Source organism: Ailuropoda melanoleuca, chromosome 14, assembly GCF_002007445.2.
Source record: "Ailuropoda melanoleuca isolate Jingjing chromosome 14, ASM200744v2, whole genome shotgun sequence".
Lineage (NCBI taxonomy): Eukaryota > Metazoa > Chordata > Mammalia > Carnivora > Ursidae > Ailuropoda > Ailuropoda melanoleuca.
This window is the reverse complement of record NC_048231.1, coordinates 87,245,798-87,261,826: the sequence shown is the minus strand read 5'-3', so window position 1 is coordinate 87,261,826 and position 16,029 is coordinate 87,245,798. Positions and strand designations below refer to the sequence as shown.

The following is a 16,029-nucleotide window of genomic DNA, read 5'->3' as shown; positions in this document are numbered from 1 at the left end:
TTCTAATCTCTGCCACTTGAGACCTCTTCCCTCCCTAAAAAGGGCGCCCAGGGAGTTTACTCTGTCTAAAGGGCCAATGTCCCTCCCCATTCTAGAATAGAGAAGTGGACAATCTAATCAGTCCATTGACCCTTTTACTTCTGCCCTGCCACACGATGTCACCAACTGAAAACTCAGCTCACACCACCAGGTAGAATTTTTCATCTGCACAATGCCCTGATGGACCAGGTTCCTTTGCACAGTGGTGCCCCAAATTTGAGTTCCAAGATTGTAGCTCTTTTAGTTCGTATTCATTGCTTCAGTCATTTTTCCCAAGTGTGTCGCTATGCCTAGGTGATAGGGTATGGCGTGCTTTCAGCCTTGGCCACACACCGTGTTAATATCAGCTCCCTGCCATCGCCTGCCCAACCTCCACACCTTGTTACAATGTCAGGATTACCAGTGTTGTCTCCCCCTTTCATGACAAATGCCCCTCCAGGTGCCCTTTCCTAAAATCCCAGCTGCCCTCACGTGGACAAAGCCTGTGTAGCTGAAAGTTTCTAATAACTAAAAAGTGAGAGGGGCTGGAATCTCAGTTGTTTTCTGCCAAGGTGGGTCCTCAACCTTGTGCCAATCTACCTCCCTCAATGGTCTGCCTTTTGTGACTTCACCAGCCATCACCACTTCTGCTTCTCCCCATTCCCCTGGCTCCTGCTGGAAGATTCCCACCACACAGTAGGCAGTCCCTAAATGGTAGATATTAGAACGACCTCCAAACTTCTAATGCCACTCTACTTTCCAAGGTGATAAAATGGGGCTCCCTACAACTGAGGTCATTGCTGGTCCTTTGTAGAAGTTGGTTTTTCATCTATTGGTTACTGGCGATGCAGGGGTTTCCTTATCCCCTTCCCTAGGAAGATCATGTCCTGCCACATCCCCTGCCATTCTACTCCCCCTCCCAAATCCCTGCCTTCTTTTAGCCCTGCTGACATTGGTTTGGCAATGCTCAGAAAGCAAAGACCCTCTTTGCCTTGCTTTTCAACCTGGACCAGAACCAGCTCCAAGTAGGCCTCTAGCACTCCTATCTTAACCCTTCTTTAACCTCCCAATGGAAGGCCCAGCAAGGCCCATGCTACCCACAACAGAGGAAGAAAAAGAGGAAGATGAGGAAAGGAAGGAAACTTGCCTCCACCCCCCAGTGAAGGCCTCCCAGTGTGTGACCTTGACACATATCAGAGCTAGTTCTCCAAGATTCTGGGGTGGGGTTAGGAGCATAGCAGAAAAAGGGAAGGATCTGCCTGAAATAAATTGATGAAGTGGCAGAATTAAAACCTTCTCTTAGAATTTATGTGCACAGTCTTTGTATCTACTTTTTTTTGAAAGCTATTGTTGTTAAGATATAGCACAATAATTATCCAGTCATTCAATAAAGATGTGTCCAGTGCCTGTCCCATGAAAGACCTGTTACTTTGTATGCACTATAGACGGACACAGGAAGAGTGACAAAATAGTGTCAACCCTTCTGAAGCTTGTGGTTCCAAATGACCCGACATCCCATACTAGGGAGCTCCAAGGACATAGCACTTGTGGCATGAACATCAGTTAGGACAATTCGAGCTTCTGAATGATGTGCAGGGTAAGAAGACCATTGAGCAGTACCGTATTTCCTCTTAACCAGGGCTTCACGTTCCACAGTGTCAGTTACACACATCGGGAGCCTTTCCTCGCACTCCAGAAGCAGGGGATATTCCTCCCGCCACTCCGTCAGAAGGTCAACAGTAGCCTGACACTAGGTCACAACGTGTGCGTCATTCACCCACTTCCTCTCATCATCTTGGCTTTTTGTCGTCTCCTATCGTCACAAGAAGGGTGACTACAGTGGCTATTTCGAGAGTGAGAGAGAAGGTACCTTTATGTAACCTTTATTACGGTATATTGTGTTTTTCTAAAAGATTTTATTTATTTTAGAGAACGAGAGAGTGGGTGAGAGTGAGAGAGGGGGGTGGGAGAGGAGCAGAGAGAGGGGGCAGAGGGAGAGAGAGAAACTCCAGCAGATTCCTTGCTGAGCCCGACACCCGGAGCCCGACACTGGGCTCAAACCCCAGACCCTGAGATGATGCCCAGAGTTGAAATCTTGAGTCAGACACTTCACCGACTGAGCCACCCAGGCACCCCCTACGGAAAATTGTTATAATTGTTCTTTATTATTATTGCTGTTTTTAATCTCTTACTGTGTCTAATTTATAAGTTAAACTTGATGGTAGGTGCGTATGCATAGGGAAAAACATAGTATATATACGGTTCAGTACTATCTGCAGTCTTGGAACAGATCCCCCACAGATAAGGGGGATGACCGTACAGAGAAATTGCTTTTTCCTTAGGAGGAATTATCTCCTATGCTGTGCTTTGCAAATGGAGATGATCTCCTGGCCTCCTGAATAACATATACTCTGTGATTTTTTTTTCCCCTGGCCATAAGAATGGTGAGGATCTGCTTTACATTCTAGGTACCTATTTTCCTGTAGGACTGACAGCAGGTCTTTTTAAACTGGGTTAACCAGCAGCAGGGGTACAGCCTGTGGTTATGAAATAGAACAATGTTCGCTATTAGTTTATAGACAATAGTGAATAGTTAGTGCCTACCTCCTCCATCTATTATAACTATTTTAATAGTTTGTCTCAGAAATATATCCTGAAATTGAGAAATATATCTATCATAAATTTTAAAAAATAATAATGTATTTTAGATCAGATATAGCATTCTCTAAAACAGCATAAGCTAAATATAAATAACAATAATACCTAACTTAATATTTAAGTAATAATTCATAATTTACAGTTTCGTGTAAATACACTAGGTCTTTACAATAACTCCATAAAGTAAATAAAATGATCCTCATTTTTAGAAATGAAGAAAATGTAGTTCTAAGGAATTCAGAGGTTTTTCTAGAGCAGTGGTTCTCACTCTAGGGAGTGAGTGACTTTGCTTCCTAGGGAACATTTGGCAATGTCTGGAGACATTTTTGGTTGTCACAACACCAGGGAGTGTGAGGGGGAGCTGCTATTGGCACTCGGTGGGTAGAGGCCATGGGTGCTATTAAACATCCTACAGAGCACAGGACAGTCTTACACATAAAAGAATTATCTAGCCCAAACGTCAGTAGCGCCAGGGTTAAAAAAAACCTTGTCTAAGATCACACAGTTGGTAAGATCTGAACTCAGTTTGATTATTCTTAATACAGTCTTTTTTGTATTATCCCCAAAGTGGAAAGTTTCATCTTGAATTGATTGGAGAAGCATAGTCTCTTATATCTTATACTGTGCTCATTTTCATTTCTTTTTTTTTTTCTTTTTTGAGCTTCTGAGAAAGGATAGAAAGTATACCTTTAGTAGACAAGGAAATGTTGCTACATAGTTTAAAATTGCTGCCAGTGAAAATGGAAAATCTTTCAGCATAATCCCCTCCCCACCCCAACCGACTCCCACCCACCTTTCCAATTTTATCTAACTCATTGTATCTGCGATGACAGTTTTTTGGACTACAAAGGGTGATAAATTTTCACTATTTCCCCCAAACTAACACTGAGATAGGCAACATCCAGAACCATGCAGGAGAGATGGGAGGCAGGAATAAATGATTGATTAACACGTGTGTGAGTTCTCAATTATCGATGGTAATGGCCCGTGGATGTAATGTGGATTTGCCAAAGCTGGTGATAACCCAAAAGTAATTTTTATTGAGATTTTGGAATAAAAAACATTTTTTAAAGGAGAGTCATCTATCTAATAATTACTTTAATTTTGAGGTAAGCTACTATAACAGTTATTTTTTAATTCCCTAAATACACATCATTGTGAGGCAGGAGAGGCATCCAAGAATATGCTAGTCAGCAGGGGATGCCAATAAAGATTACAACCTGGAACAGGATTAGCAAAGCAATGACTAAAAAAGCCGTGGTACAGGCATAGCATGGCCAGGGGCAAGAGAGGTAAGGCCGTGCACCCCCGTGCCAGACAGCCTGGGTTCCAATCCTGGCTCTGGATACCTACTAACTTTAGGATTATGAAGAAGTTACTGAATTTCTCTGTACCTCAGTTTACTCAACTATAAAACGGAGTCCACATAGAACCTACCTCATATAGTGTGGTCCTGATAACTAAATCTATTTAAAGATGTGCTTGATACACATTAAGTGTGATAGTACTATGTATTTCCTATATTATGCAGGCATTGAAGTGAATCAGGCAAACCTATGTGCAGTGATGTGAAAACATGGCATGATATAGTAAGGGAAAAAAGAAAAGGAAAGGAATTCAAATAATAGCACTGTCCCATTTATATTTTAAAACCCCTGATGACTTGATAGGTGAGTTATAGATTGCATAGGGAGTAAGAACTTGGAACTTTTTTTTCAACGAGAGAAGTTTATAACCACTTCTTGGTCAGGAAGTGGACACAGATGGCCACTCTGAGGCAGATTTACTCTTCTCAGTAATGGAATGTAAGCCTAGGCAAACTGCTTGGCCCCAGGGCAAGACAGTAGAAGGATCTTTTAAGCTCCAACAAAAGTTACTACTTCTGAGAGCTGGGCATGGAGTCTGCTTAAAGATTCTCTCTCCCTCTCCCTCTGCCCCTCGCTGCTACTTGCGCACGCGTATTCTCTCTCTTTCTTAAAAAAGAAATGGTCTGACCTTACCATGCATTACCAGCAGTTTCAGAATAGATGCAACTATTTCATATTGGTTCAAAAATCTGGATGTGTGTGTGTGTGTGTGTGTGTGTGTGTGTGTGTGTGTGACTGCACACATGCAACTCAAATTGTGGTCTCAGGACTAACAAAATCACCATCACTTGGCTGCTTGCAAAGTCATGCATTTGGTGCCATGCTGGTAAATATTTAACATCTGGTTTACTGGGGGGGAAGAAGGGGTGAGGTGGGGGGCAGAGTTCTGATTTTTAGCATTTGCGGATTTCAATGCTATAAATGCATTTATTACTGGTTGATTTCAAGTTATATCATCACTGAATGTGGAGTTGGGAAGAATGTGCACAGTGGCCTCTGCTGAACTAGAGAAAGCTGGTTCCAATGTATGGGTTGGAGCATGGGTACCTGTCCCTTCCCAGATTTGTTAATCAGAACCTCTGGGATTGAAGGCACAGAGGATGAGTTTTAACAAGTCTCCTGGATTATTTATTGTGATGCTCATGAAAGTTTACAAAGCATCATGGAAGTCAGTAGCTTCCTAGGTTTCCTGCAGAGGTGGAAGTGAGGACATCCAAACAGGTAGCTTTGTTGAAGGCACAAATTATCCCATACAAGAGGAGTGTGGGGTAGTGTACTTTAATCTGGAAACTCATCAGGAGATTTTAAGGCAGAAAGACAAAGAGCCCAAACAATATATAGGAAGAGAAAACAGCCACAGAAGCAAATAAAATATGGAAGAAATGAGAGTGCAGTTTGCCATTAGTGAAATCCTAGATGACCCAAGGAGAACTGCTCAGAAGTTTCTTGTGGGTGAGCTAAGGTATAATTATAAAAATAAATCTTTATCAAATCCGATTAGTAGAACTATACAGCCTAAATGCAATCTGTAAATGGGTAAAACAGCATATGATAAAATTTGTCACTAACTAAAAATAGATTAAAGAATCAAATCAGTAAAATTTAGATCCTCAAAATTTGCTGGGAAAAATTGAACTTGAGAGAAATAATGACTATATTGTTTTGTTTACTGTGAATATATGTATGTGTTATAGTATATCTATTTTGTTATATTTTGTATGTTTTACCACAATAAAAATAATGCATTTTCTTTTAATTTTAGTATTTCAAAAATTACTTAGTTTTAGCTTTTTAAAATTCTAAAATTAAAAGAAAATCCATTATTATTTTTTTATGTGGTAAAAACCACATAATGTAAAACACACCATCTTTACCAGTTTTGAGTATACGGTAGTGTTAACAAACAACATGCAGACTGTTGTAAAGCAGATCTCTAGAAATTTTCATCTTGGAAAACTGAAACTCTATGTGTATTGAATGACTCCCCTTAACTGCTCCCTCAAGCCTCTGGCATTCACCATTCTACTTTCTGTTTTTATGAATTTGACTACATTAGATACCTCATAGATATATAATAATCATGCAATATCTGTCTTTTTCTGACTGGCTTATTTCATTTAGCATAATACCCTGTGAATCATTCATGTTGTAGCATATGACAGGATTTCCTTCTTTTTTAAGCCTGAATAATATTACTTTCTATGCATATATTATATTTTCTTTATCCATTCGTTCACTGATGGACATTTGGGTTGCTCCTCCCTCTTGGCTATCGTGAATGATACTGCAATGAACATGGGTGTGCAAATATCCTGTTACCAGTTCCTTTGGATATATACCCAAAAGTGAGAAGGGAAAACATGTTATTATTAATTATATTTGATTATTAATTAATAATAGAATAATAAATATATAATTTTAAAAGTCATAGCTAGAGTTTCATTGGAAATTGATGGAATCATACATTATGCCTGAATAGAACACAATGTTAGGCACTGGAACAATGAAGAACTCTAAGATAGTCTCTGCCCTCTAGAGGTTTCGAGTCTAATTGATGAAGCAATACCAACACATGAATAAAAAGATCACAATGGTTTATTTTAAAAGTAAATTAGTTCATTGTATACATTGCTGGTGCAAGTAAAAATTGGTCAAACCACTTTGGAAAACTGTCTGTCAATGTCTACTGAAACAAAAATGTGCCTACTTGTGACCCAACAATTCTAGGTATATAACAGGCCTAGGTATATACTCAAGATAATTGCATATATCCACCAAAAGACATGTACAAAATTTTCAAAGCAGCTTTACTCATATCAGTCAAAATTTGGAAAGCCTGAATTTGCGGGGTGTTGAATGGATATATACATTGTTGTATATTACTACAATGGAATACTATACAACATTAAAAAAGAATAGCCTGCTCCTATATTCAGCTACATGGATGAATCTTACAACATAATGATAAGTGATAGAAGCTAGATGCACATGGATAGAAACTGGATAATTCCAAGTTCAAGAGCAGGCAAAAATAATTTCTGGAAATACAGGTCACAGGCGTAGTTAAGGACAGTGAAGGTAAAGGTGGTCGCCTTTTGGGGTGCTGAAAATGTTCTATATCTTAAGCTGGGTGGTGGTTGCACTGGTATACGTGCATGTAAAAATTTACCAACCTTTGTAGAGTTTTACTTTTTACTGTATGTATTTTTACTGCAATTAAAAAAATTTTTTTTTGTTTTAAGTAAATGAGTTAGTTTCAGAGGAGGAAATGATGGGGAAGATCAAGAAGTCAAAGCAGACTTCAAAGGGGAAGTAAGAATCAAGCTGGATTTGATGTAAAGGTAGGAGTTATTCAAGGGAACTACATGAGGGAGGTCAGTTCAAGCAGGAGAAAAGATGGGAAGAAATGCATAGTGGCACGGATGTCCAGAAGGGTTGGCAAAGTTTGTGCTTGCCTCTCCAATATCCATCTTCTCTTCCCCCCAGTATAGAAGCCATGTGGGTTGAGTAGCACTGGCTTCACCTTAACTTCAAGAGTGAGCTTTAACTGGTTTGAGCCTTATCAACATAATTATTTAGGATGAATGTAACCAGTCATTACTTGGTTTGGGTCAAAAGCAAGTGTCTTCCTAGGATAGTAGAGTTAGAGTCCAGCTGAGTCTTTAGTATCAAAGCTTAGGGAGAACAAGCAACTATCCCCTCCTGAAAGCAAACAAAAAAGTTTAGAGCTCCGGTTTCTGATGGTAGCCATTTTGGGGAACATGAGGGGGTTAGCCTGACATAGAAAGTTGGGCTGAGTTGAGAAAAATGTAGAAGATACAAAGCTGAAGCCCTAATTGATGGTGCTAGACTTTTTAGATTTGCAGGCGCATTACTGTCAACCCAGTTTGAGTGGATTTTTATGCTGCTTTGTAACCCAAATAACTTTTCTAATAACCTAGACACAATGTCTCTTGAACGATTTCTTCTAGTTTCCACAGCCATAGCACAGCACACCTTCAGACTCACAATCACTGGTTGAAAGAAATGCAACAGATTTCTAACCTGGTCTCTGCCTTCCTTTTCTTCTTGTCTTCATCTTCCTCCATATTGTTTCCCAAATGATCTTCTCAAGGCATACCTGATCACTGCTCCTATGTGCATGACCCTACTGGTTCCATGCATCAGGAATAAAAGTTAATGGGTCCAAGTTTGCCAATTGAGTTTTAATACTTTAGTTCTACTCATGAACCCTAATAAGACCCTTAGTCCTTAGCCAGCCTTTGCCAGATTTAGCACTTCAGCCCAGAACGTGCTTCTCTCTCTACCTGTTTGATAAGAATACCACTTCTCCTTCCAGATCCAGCTCTAACCTTGTCTCTTCTAAGTCTTTAGATTTCTCCACCTGGTGATTACTCATTAGGCTATGGTCCTGTAGCAAAATTTTATGTCTTGATAGGTCTCAGCTCAGTGTGTTAGGATTGGGGTGATTTATATGTCTGGCCTACCCACTAGGATGGGATGCTAGGAGGTCAGGGGTCCTGTTTTTTCACCTTGAATTACTCACTGTATCTTGCCTGACGCTTTACATAGACAAACCGCTCGATAAAGTATGCCATATGGTTAGTTGACTAGAGACGAAACTTCCGTTGGGGAAAGACATCGAGATAAAGTTACAGAGGTAAGTGGGAGCTGTGAGGGGAGTACAGCTTTTGAAGGATTTTAAAAACCACAGGTTAAGTATATTAAGTTCAATCAGTTTTATTGCAGTTTTGAACAGGAAAAAGTTTTCCTTGTTGTTTTCTAAAATTCCTTGTATTCTTTCTACATTGTTTATTTTTTAAACTATTTATCTCTTCATTCATCTCCTTTTCTTTGGTGAGGAGTAGCTGTTGGTTTTGAAATAATATGCAGTTTGAGAAGAGAAGAGATAGAATGAGGAGGTGATCAGCTTTCATTTCTCTTCTCCATCATGATCCCAGGGTATGCTTCATGAATATTTTTGCTAGCAAAGCAATGAAGCCCATCTACTAAAGTGGCGGCTTTAAATATTTTTTTATAGTAACTTTGTGTGCACATACTGTGCTGTATATATTCACCTGAAACAGGCTTCTATAAAACAACATTTTCTCTTAATTCGTGCAATGCATGTTGGTATTGTCTATGTTGTTCTATTTCACTTTAAACAAACCCTGTAAATCAATTTCGTGACCATTAAAAAGTTGAGGTCTGAAATTTGAAAACTGTGACACTAAAGAGTATATCTTATAATTGCTAGGTTACAGTCATTGGATGAACACTATGCCAAGTGCATTTGCTAATACTATTATATTTAATCTGTCACAATAACTTTATGACAGATTATTATACCCATGATGTGGATGAAGAAACTGAAGCTTGGGAATACAGCCAATTGCCCAAGATCACATGGTTATCGCATAGAAGAGCTGAGACTCAGACACAGGTAGACCACGCTTATAGCTCAGTGGCAGGTGCAGTGGCTTGAGGTCATGGCCAACTGCTGAAAAGATCTGCACATGTTGAACTTTTAAACCTGCAGCACACACAAGGGAGGATGAGACCACCAGGGTGCAGACACAACAACTTCGTTTCTCCTCTGAGACTCTGTTCCTGCCCTATTTTCCCAATCCGTAAGTCCTTCAAAACATGACAAAACTCTTAAAATAGAACATGCAAACTATACTAGATAAAACAGTTTTATGAGTAGAAGGAAAACTTCCAGAAAGCTGGCATTAAATCTTTTGAGTCCTCTTTAACAAAACTCCGTGGACACTAAGAATGAGGGGTTTTGTTTGGCTTTTGTTTTGTTTTGTTTTTGTGTTTTTTGTTTTTTGTTTTGTTTTGTTATTGTTTTACCTTTCTTTTTCCAAACCCCCCAAAACATCTAAAAATAGATAAAATAAAACTTCTGCTCTATTGTGTGCCTAGGTCCAATAAAGAAGGTTTGTTATGGTTTGTTAACCGTATGGTTTGTTAAACTTGTTAAAGCCATGACACATGCCGTTGAACTGTAAACAGAAGCATGGCCTGCCTGTGCCCGAATCCTAGCTCTGCCATGTAGTGGCCGTGTGACTTCAGGAAATTTGTTGTACTTCCAAGCCTCAGTGTTTTCATCCATAAAATGTTATAAGAGTGAAGCAATACTATGACAGTACCTTTTAATGCATTCATAACAATGAAGAGACTGTTTTCATGGTTGGGTAAATCAAGGCAGTTATCCTTTAGGGCCTGGGATTGAGGTGACAAGGGGCCCAGGGTCCTGTTTCAAATCACACTGAATAGTCACCAGCGACATTTACCAACAATGAAATCAAGCTGACATGAAACCATGAAACCTTAAAGAGAGCCTGATTTGAAAAGTTATGAAAGCTATACTCTTCAGTATAAAGTGTGCATCTTAAGAATGTAGACAGATTCTTGATCCACTTATTTAACAAATAGTTACCAAATACTTAATATGTGCTCAGGCATTGCATTGGGTGTGGGAAAACAGAGTGAACAAGATTCCTGTGCTACCTGCATTATGGAGTCTGCGGTGTGACGGCGAAGACAGGCAATATAAAGGTAAGTATATTAACAAAAGTATCCCCATTGAGAAAGCTGCCACTAAGGATATAAAGCTGATGTGGCAGGGAATAATAAGAGGGGTGCTTACTTTAGACAGAATGGTTAGGAAGGTTTCGAGGAAGAGGTGATGTTTAAGCTGAGCCCAGAAGGATGGTAAGAAACCAATTGCATGAGCCACCAAGAGAAAGAATCATAGCACCAGCAAATGCAAAAGGCCCTGGGTAGGTGGGACTGTGTGTCAGAAAGCTCTGGACTTCTTCTACACACACTGACTAATCCCTCCTCTTCTGTCCTGCTTTTCTGACTCAGCCTTACAGTGTATGTGGGGCTCCAGTCTGGGGTCCTTGATGGTTGTGCCCCTTTGATATATCAACCTAAAATTACACTGGGAGAGTGCTTCCTTTTCCACCTATCTTCCACAGGCCATATCTTGCTCATGGTGACTTCACCATTCAGTCAAGCCTGTCCTTGACTTTTATATCATTCTGATTTTTTTTTTGCGTACATTTTTGCCTCAGGGCCTAAAATAAGAAATGCTGATGCAGGTAGACACGAAAAAATTATTTGCTGAATTTTTGGGTGAATTTCATTAGGTCATCAAGGAACTGAGTGCGTGCGTGCGTGCGTGTGTGTGTGTTTGTGTGTGGTTTTGTCTGCTTATTTATTTTAGCATGAACAAGATTCAGGGAGATCCAATTGGATGAAATTTGAAGAGGAATGGTATGGCATTTTAGACTGGCATTCAGTTACTGGAGGGCTACTTCTGCCTCTGTAACTCATTAGTGATGTGACCTTGAAATCTTGAACTAAACTTGAGGGTTTGGTCCAAGCCTCCTTCAATGTCTGTTCTATTCTATGATTCATTGTGTTTCAATATTTGCCACTCCATCCATACTCCTATGAATTAAATGTTATCTTTAGGCATCAACTTAGTTTATACAATAATGATGCCTTACATTTCATAATAATTCATCATTTTCGAGTACTTTCATCTCTACCATCTCATTTGATTTTAACCAGTCATGTAAAGTATTTGAGACAAATTAATTTTTTTGCTTTCTGACAAGATGTGAAATTTGCTCAAGGTCACAACACAGTAGAAAGGGGAGTGACATTTGTATATACTGTCCTGACTATATGTGGCACGATTAATTGGACAGAATTGCTACCATGTGGAAGTAGAACAGTGTTTACACCCTAGAATAGTGGTCACCACTTATTATTATTTTTTTAATGTTAAGAACTATTTAGAAATGCTGAACTCTACAGAATCCTTTGCTTTTCTAAATTCTGCAGTGGCAGGGATCAGAAAGGTACTCAGGTTAGCTCAGTTGGGGAAGGGGAACACTGCAGAAATTAGCTATCTTATGGACAGGAGGCAAGGTGGCCCTCATAATAATTGGAAAAGTATCTCTACTCATTTCTTCCTAGGACTCAAGTTGTCTGCTTTTCTCAGAACTTCCAAGATCTTTCTTATCTGAAGAACAGTTTCCTCTGCTTACTCATGGTTCTTGTTTCCCCATAACCATGGCTCACATGGCTTGGCTTCCTGGCACCAGCCCTGGCCAGCTGACTCCAACAAGTCAGATCTATCACTCACCATAGACTACTGCCAATCTCTTCCTCTTTTAGTTCCTGTGATCCAATCAGCGAGGGCTGGTGAGACTGGGACAGGAAGGAATCATGTGGTACCCACATCAAGTTCTACCTCTATATCAGGATTTGTGAACAGGTTTTTAAATAAGGGAGTGTATAGATGGAACACACATCCCAAAACATATCTGCTACGTTTCCCTTTTTATCCAAGTTTCACAAATTCTGTTGAGTCTTCCTTTCTAAGGTGTCTCTAATCTTCATAAGTATAACTTTGTAGATATATCTATTCTTCTGATAGTTCAGGGAAAAACAAAACAAAAACAAAAGCAACCCACATTTGTCCCTGAATTTAAGATAGGAAGGATGGTTGCATGGTTTTTGGACTATTGGTTGTTGTTAAAAAAAAAAAGTGCTAGGGGCACCTGGGTAGCTCAGTCAGTTAAACGTCCAAGTCTTGATTTTAGCTCAGGTCATGGTCTCAGGGTTGTGAGATTGAGCCCCGTGTCGGGCTTCATGGGCTTCATGCTGAGCAGGGAGTCTGCTGTAGATTCTCTCTCTCCTCTGTTCCTTCTCTGCTTCTCCTCCTGCCCATTCTTTCTCAAATAAATAAATAAATCTAAAGGGAAAAAAAAGTGCTAGCAATAAGTTGTGTGCATTTAGGTCTCAGACCTGATACTATCATTTGTTTCCGGACAGACCATTTATTCCCCTTGAGATTCAGGAGAGGGAGACTCTTATAATCTAACTAGAAACTGGAAAGAATCTTAAAGGATTATCTTTTATTCTGTATTTTACAGTAAGACATTGACCTCAAGCCTTAGGTCACGGAGCTGATTAGAGGTAGAACCAGTGGAATATTTCTCCTAAACAAATGTTTGTGAACTTTTTATTACATCATCTCAGCACAGCCCTGTAGAGGCTTACTCTGGGAATCAAAGATAATGAAGTGATAATGCAGTGAAAGTACCGTCTACGTGTAAAATTTATTTTAAGATGAGAATATGGAATGGGGATAGAAGATAGGAATCTTCACAATGTGTGAATATACAGGAAACAAACTCTAACTGCCCTAATTCTTGTTTTCTAAAAACTTACATATGAATTAAAGATCTTGAAAATTGATCTGAACTCTGTTACTGCCACAAAATTGCATCAGAAAATGGAGATTAGGCTGTTCCTGCTGCCAGATGGTATAGGAATGTGGTTGAATGTCGACTCTGATCTCAGACTGCCTGGCTTCAAAGGTGGGTTCTATCACTTAATAAAGTTGTGTAGTTTTAGGCAAGTTTGTGTCATTTACCAAAGTGCCCTGGGTCAAGCTACTCAACATTGCTTGCTTCTGATTCTTTGTATATAAAATATATAATATAAAAATATTTTTAAAATACCCTATAGAGTTATTTTCAGGATTAGAGCACCCAACATTTGAAAAAATTCTTAGAACAGTGTATGGCACACAGTAAACCCACTATGTAAGTGTATACTGGTGAAATAGAGAAACCTCCCTTTAAAACCTGTGGACTAGATTAGCAGTATCAGGTGGTTTAGCGAGGAATTCGAGATGGAAAGGGAAGTTTTCTGTGGTGGCTCCATCTTTATCCCTTCAACTCATGAAATCCGTGAAGTGATCATGATGTCACAGACCAGAAAACTGGCTAGAGAAGGTAATTGCTTGGCCAGAACTGTAAGTTGAGTCAGTAGCGGTTCATGGTAGAAACTTGATTTGAGTCTACGACTAAATAAACTAAGTCCTCTCCGGGTTGAAGACCTTCTGGACTTAAAAAGTTCTCACTCTTCCAGGGTGCTAGAAAACGATGGGGTGGGGTGGTGGAGGCGATGAGGGTCCTCTCCTTCTTCAAGCCCACGAACTACAACTTGGTTCAGCGGCCTTCTCCCACGCAGCGCAAGCCTGGCTAAGAGGACTGGCTCCACACTGCGGAAGAATCCGGGCTCTGGCTTTCTTTTGGTGGGGCCAGCGCGGCCTCGCCCCAGCCTCCCTCCAGGGCGAGCCAGGGCAACTGACTCCCCTGAGGAAATCTGTGGCGTGTAATGCCTTAATTTATTTAGAAACTACACTTTTGAGTAAAAAAAAAAAAAACAAAAAATAGGTAAGTCCACGGAAAAGGAATAAGAAGAAGCGCACAAGAGCAAAGGGCCTGCGAACAGCCCCAACCTCAGTAGCCCTTACGGTTCGGCCCCACGCGCGACACCAGACCGAACCCAGCCACCCGCCTCCGGTCCCGGAGGAGGCGTGGCCCGCACGCGCCGCCATCTTGGGCGCCTCTCTAGGCGCTCTGTTTACTACTCTATGGCCGCTCGCTCCCGCCCCGCCCCTCCCCAGTCATTGTCTGGAGGAGCAGCCGCGGCCGCAGCGCCTTCTCTTTATAAGCCCGCAGTGCCCGGATGTGAATGGATTACAATGTATCTTTCAGGGAAACCTATTATTATCAATGTGACTCCACGGGGGAGTCAATGGTGATGATGATGAGGAGGAGGAGGATGATGATGATGAGACACCTCTAAACTTGGAACAAGTTTAAGACTTTATAAGAGGAGAAGAAAAAAAACCCACCAACAAGATTTGTTTGAGGAAAAATTCTAACTATCCTGTATTGATATTTTTTTTATAAACAATAAGAAAAAGTTGTTGGATTTTTTTTTTTTATGATTTCTTTTTTGGGGGAGGGAATTTTGTTGCAGTTTTATGGTGGAAAATGCAAAAACCAGAGCCAGGTGCATAATCTTGTATTCTGTGGATATCCCTGGAGCAGAACTGAGTACCAGTTAAAATACTTTTTTGGGGGACACACATGTGAGATACTAAGTACTTGCAGAAGATTTTTGTCTTTCTTTTTAAAGTCACTTTCCTTGGAATATTGTGAGCATATTTGTGGCCATTTAAGGTAACGTTACAATTTGCTGTCAGAGTAAACTGTTTGTAATTGAATTTAATTTTTAAAATGTCGATCCCAATGTTTTATTAAAACAAAAGGAACAGCCTATTAAATAATTGCCAATGGGAAAAAGTGTGTGCATGCATTTTGTATATGTACTTGCACATCTAGCAATTACAGGGTTTCTGGAATGTGTATTTTAACACACGTTAAAATAGCGTATTTTGGATATACTGGATAAAGCACGCTTGTTATTACGAAACGATAGAATTATGAAGCTTAATTTTAATCCTAAAAAGTGATGTGAAAAAGTATGTTTTAAGAGCATGCAAGGCCTGTAATGGTAAATGTTGAATTCAAAACTTATAGCGCTGGCGAACGGGGACTTAGCGTGGCTAGGAACTCAAGTGTAAAAACAAAACAACATCCACCCTCAAAAATTGCCTTTTTTTTTTTTTTTTTTGGCGGAAGTTTCCNTTTTGGCGAAGTTTGCAGCTATACTAATCTGTGGCTTAAAAGGGAGGGGAAAGAAAGTATGCAATTTAGGTTTCGCCCCCAATGCAAAACTACCGAAATGAAAATCTCCCCAGCAAAATGTGGCTTGGTTTATATATGGAAAAGAAAAATATTGTTCCTCTTGGCAAAGTCTTTTTGCATCACGTGTATTTGCAGCCTAGTATAAACTTGCTTTGCTGTGTGTGGATGTGTGAGTGAGAGGGAACGAGAGTCAGAGAAAGAAAGAAGTGAGGGGATGTAAACTCGAATAAATTTCAAAGTGCCTCCGATGGATGAAACGGGCAAAAACTGAACTGTTCAGGCTTCAGATTGTAACTGACGATCTGAGGGAAAATGAGGTGCTCGATGAATTTTCGTTTGTATTTTTTTGCGAGGCGGGGGAGGTGTTGAGATTTTTTTTTCTGGGGGGGGGG

General features: G+C 40.1%; 1 protein-coding gene across 11 annotated transcripts in view; it reads left to right on the top strand.

The window, feature by feature from the left end:
• The first annotated feature begins 14,903 nt into the window (after positions 1 to 14,903).
• The window catches only part of TCF4 (transcription factor 4), a 349,754-nt gene continuing 348,628 nt past the window's right edge, over positions 14,904 to 16,029 (top strand). For 4 of the 11 annotated variants that reach the window (XM_019794598.2, XM_019794597.2, XM_011218993.3 and 1 more), the window contains exon 1: positions 14,905 to 15,109. Coding sequence is in view for 2 of the 11 variants with exons in the window: in XM_034642407.1 (XP_034498298.1) it covers positions 15,889 to 15,954 (66 nt within the window). In the remaining 9 variants the exon portion in view is untranslated. Of the gene's footprint in view, positions 15,110 to 15,826; positions 15,955 to 16,029 lie in introns of those variants that run through there. The other 7 variants (XM_019794601.2, XM_034642406.1, XM_019794595.2 and 4 more) reach the window with 4 other exon arrangements.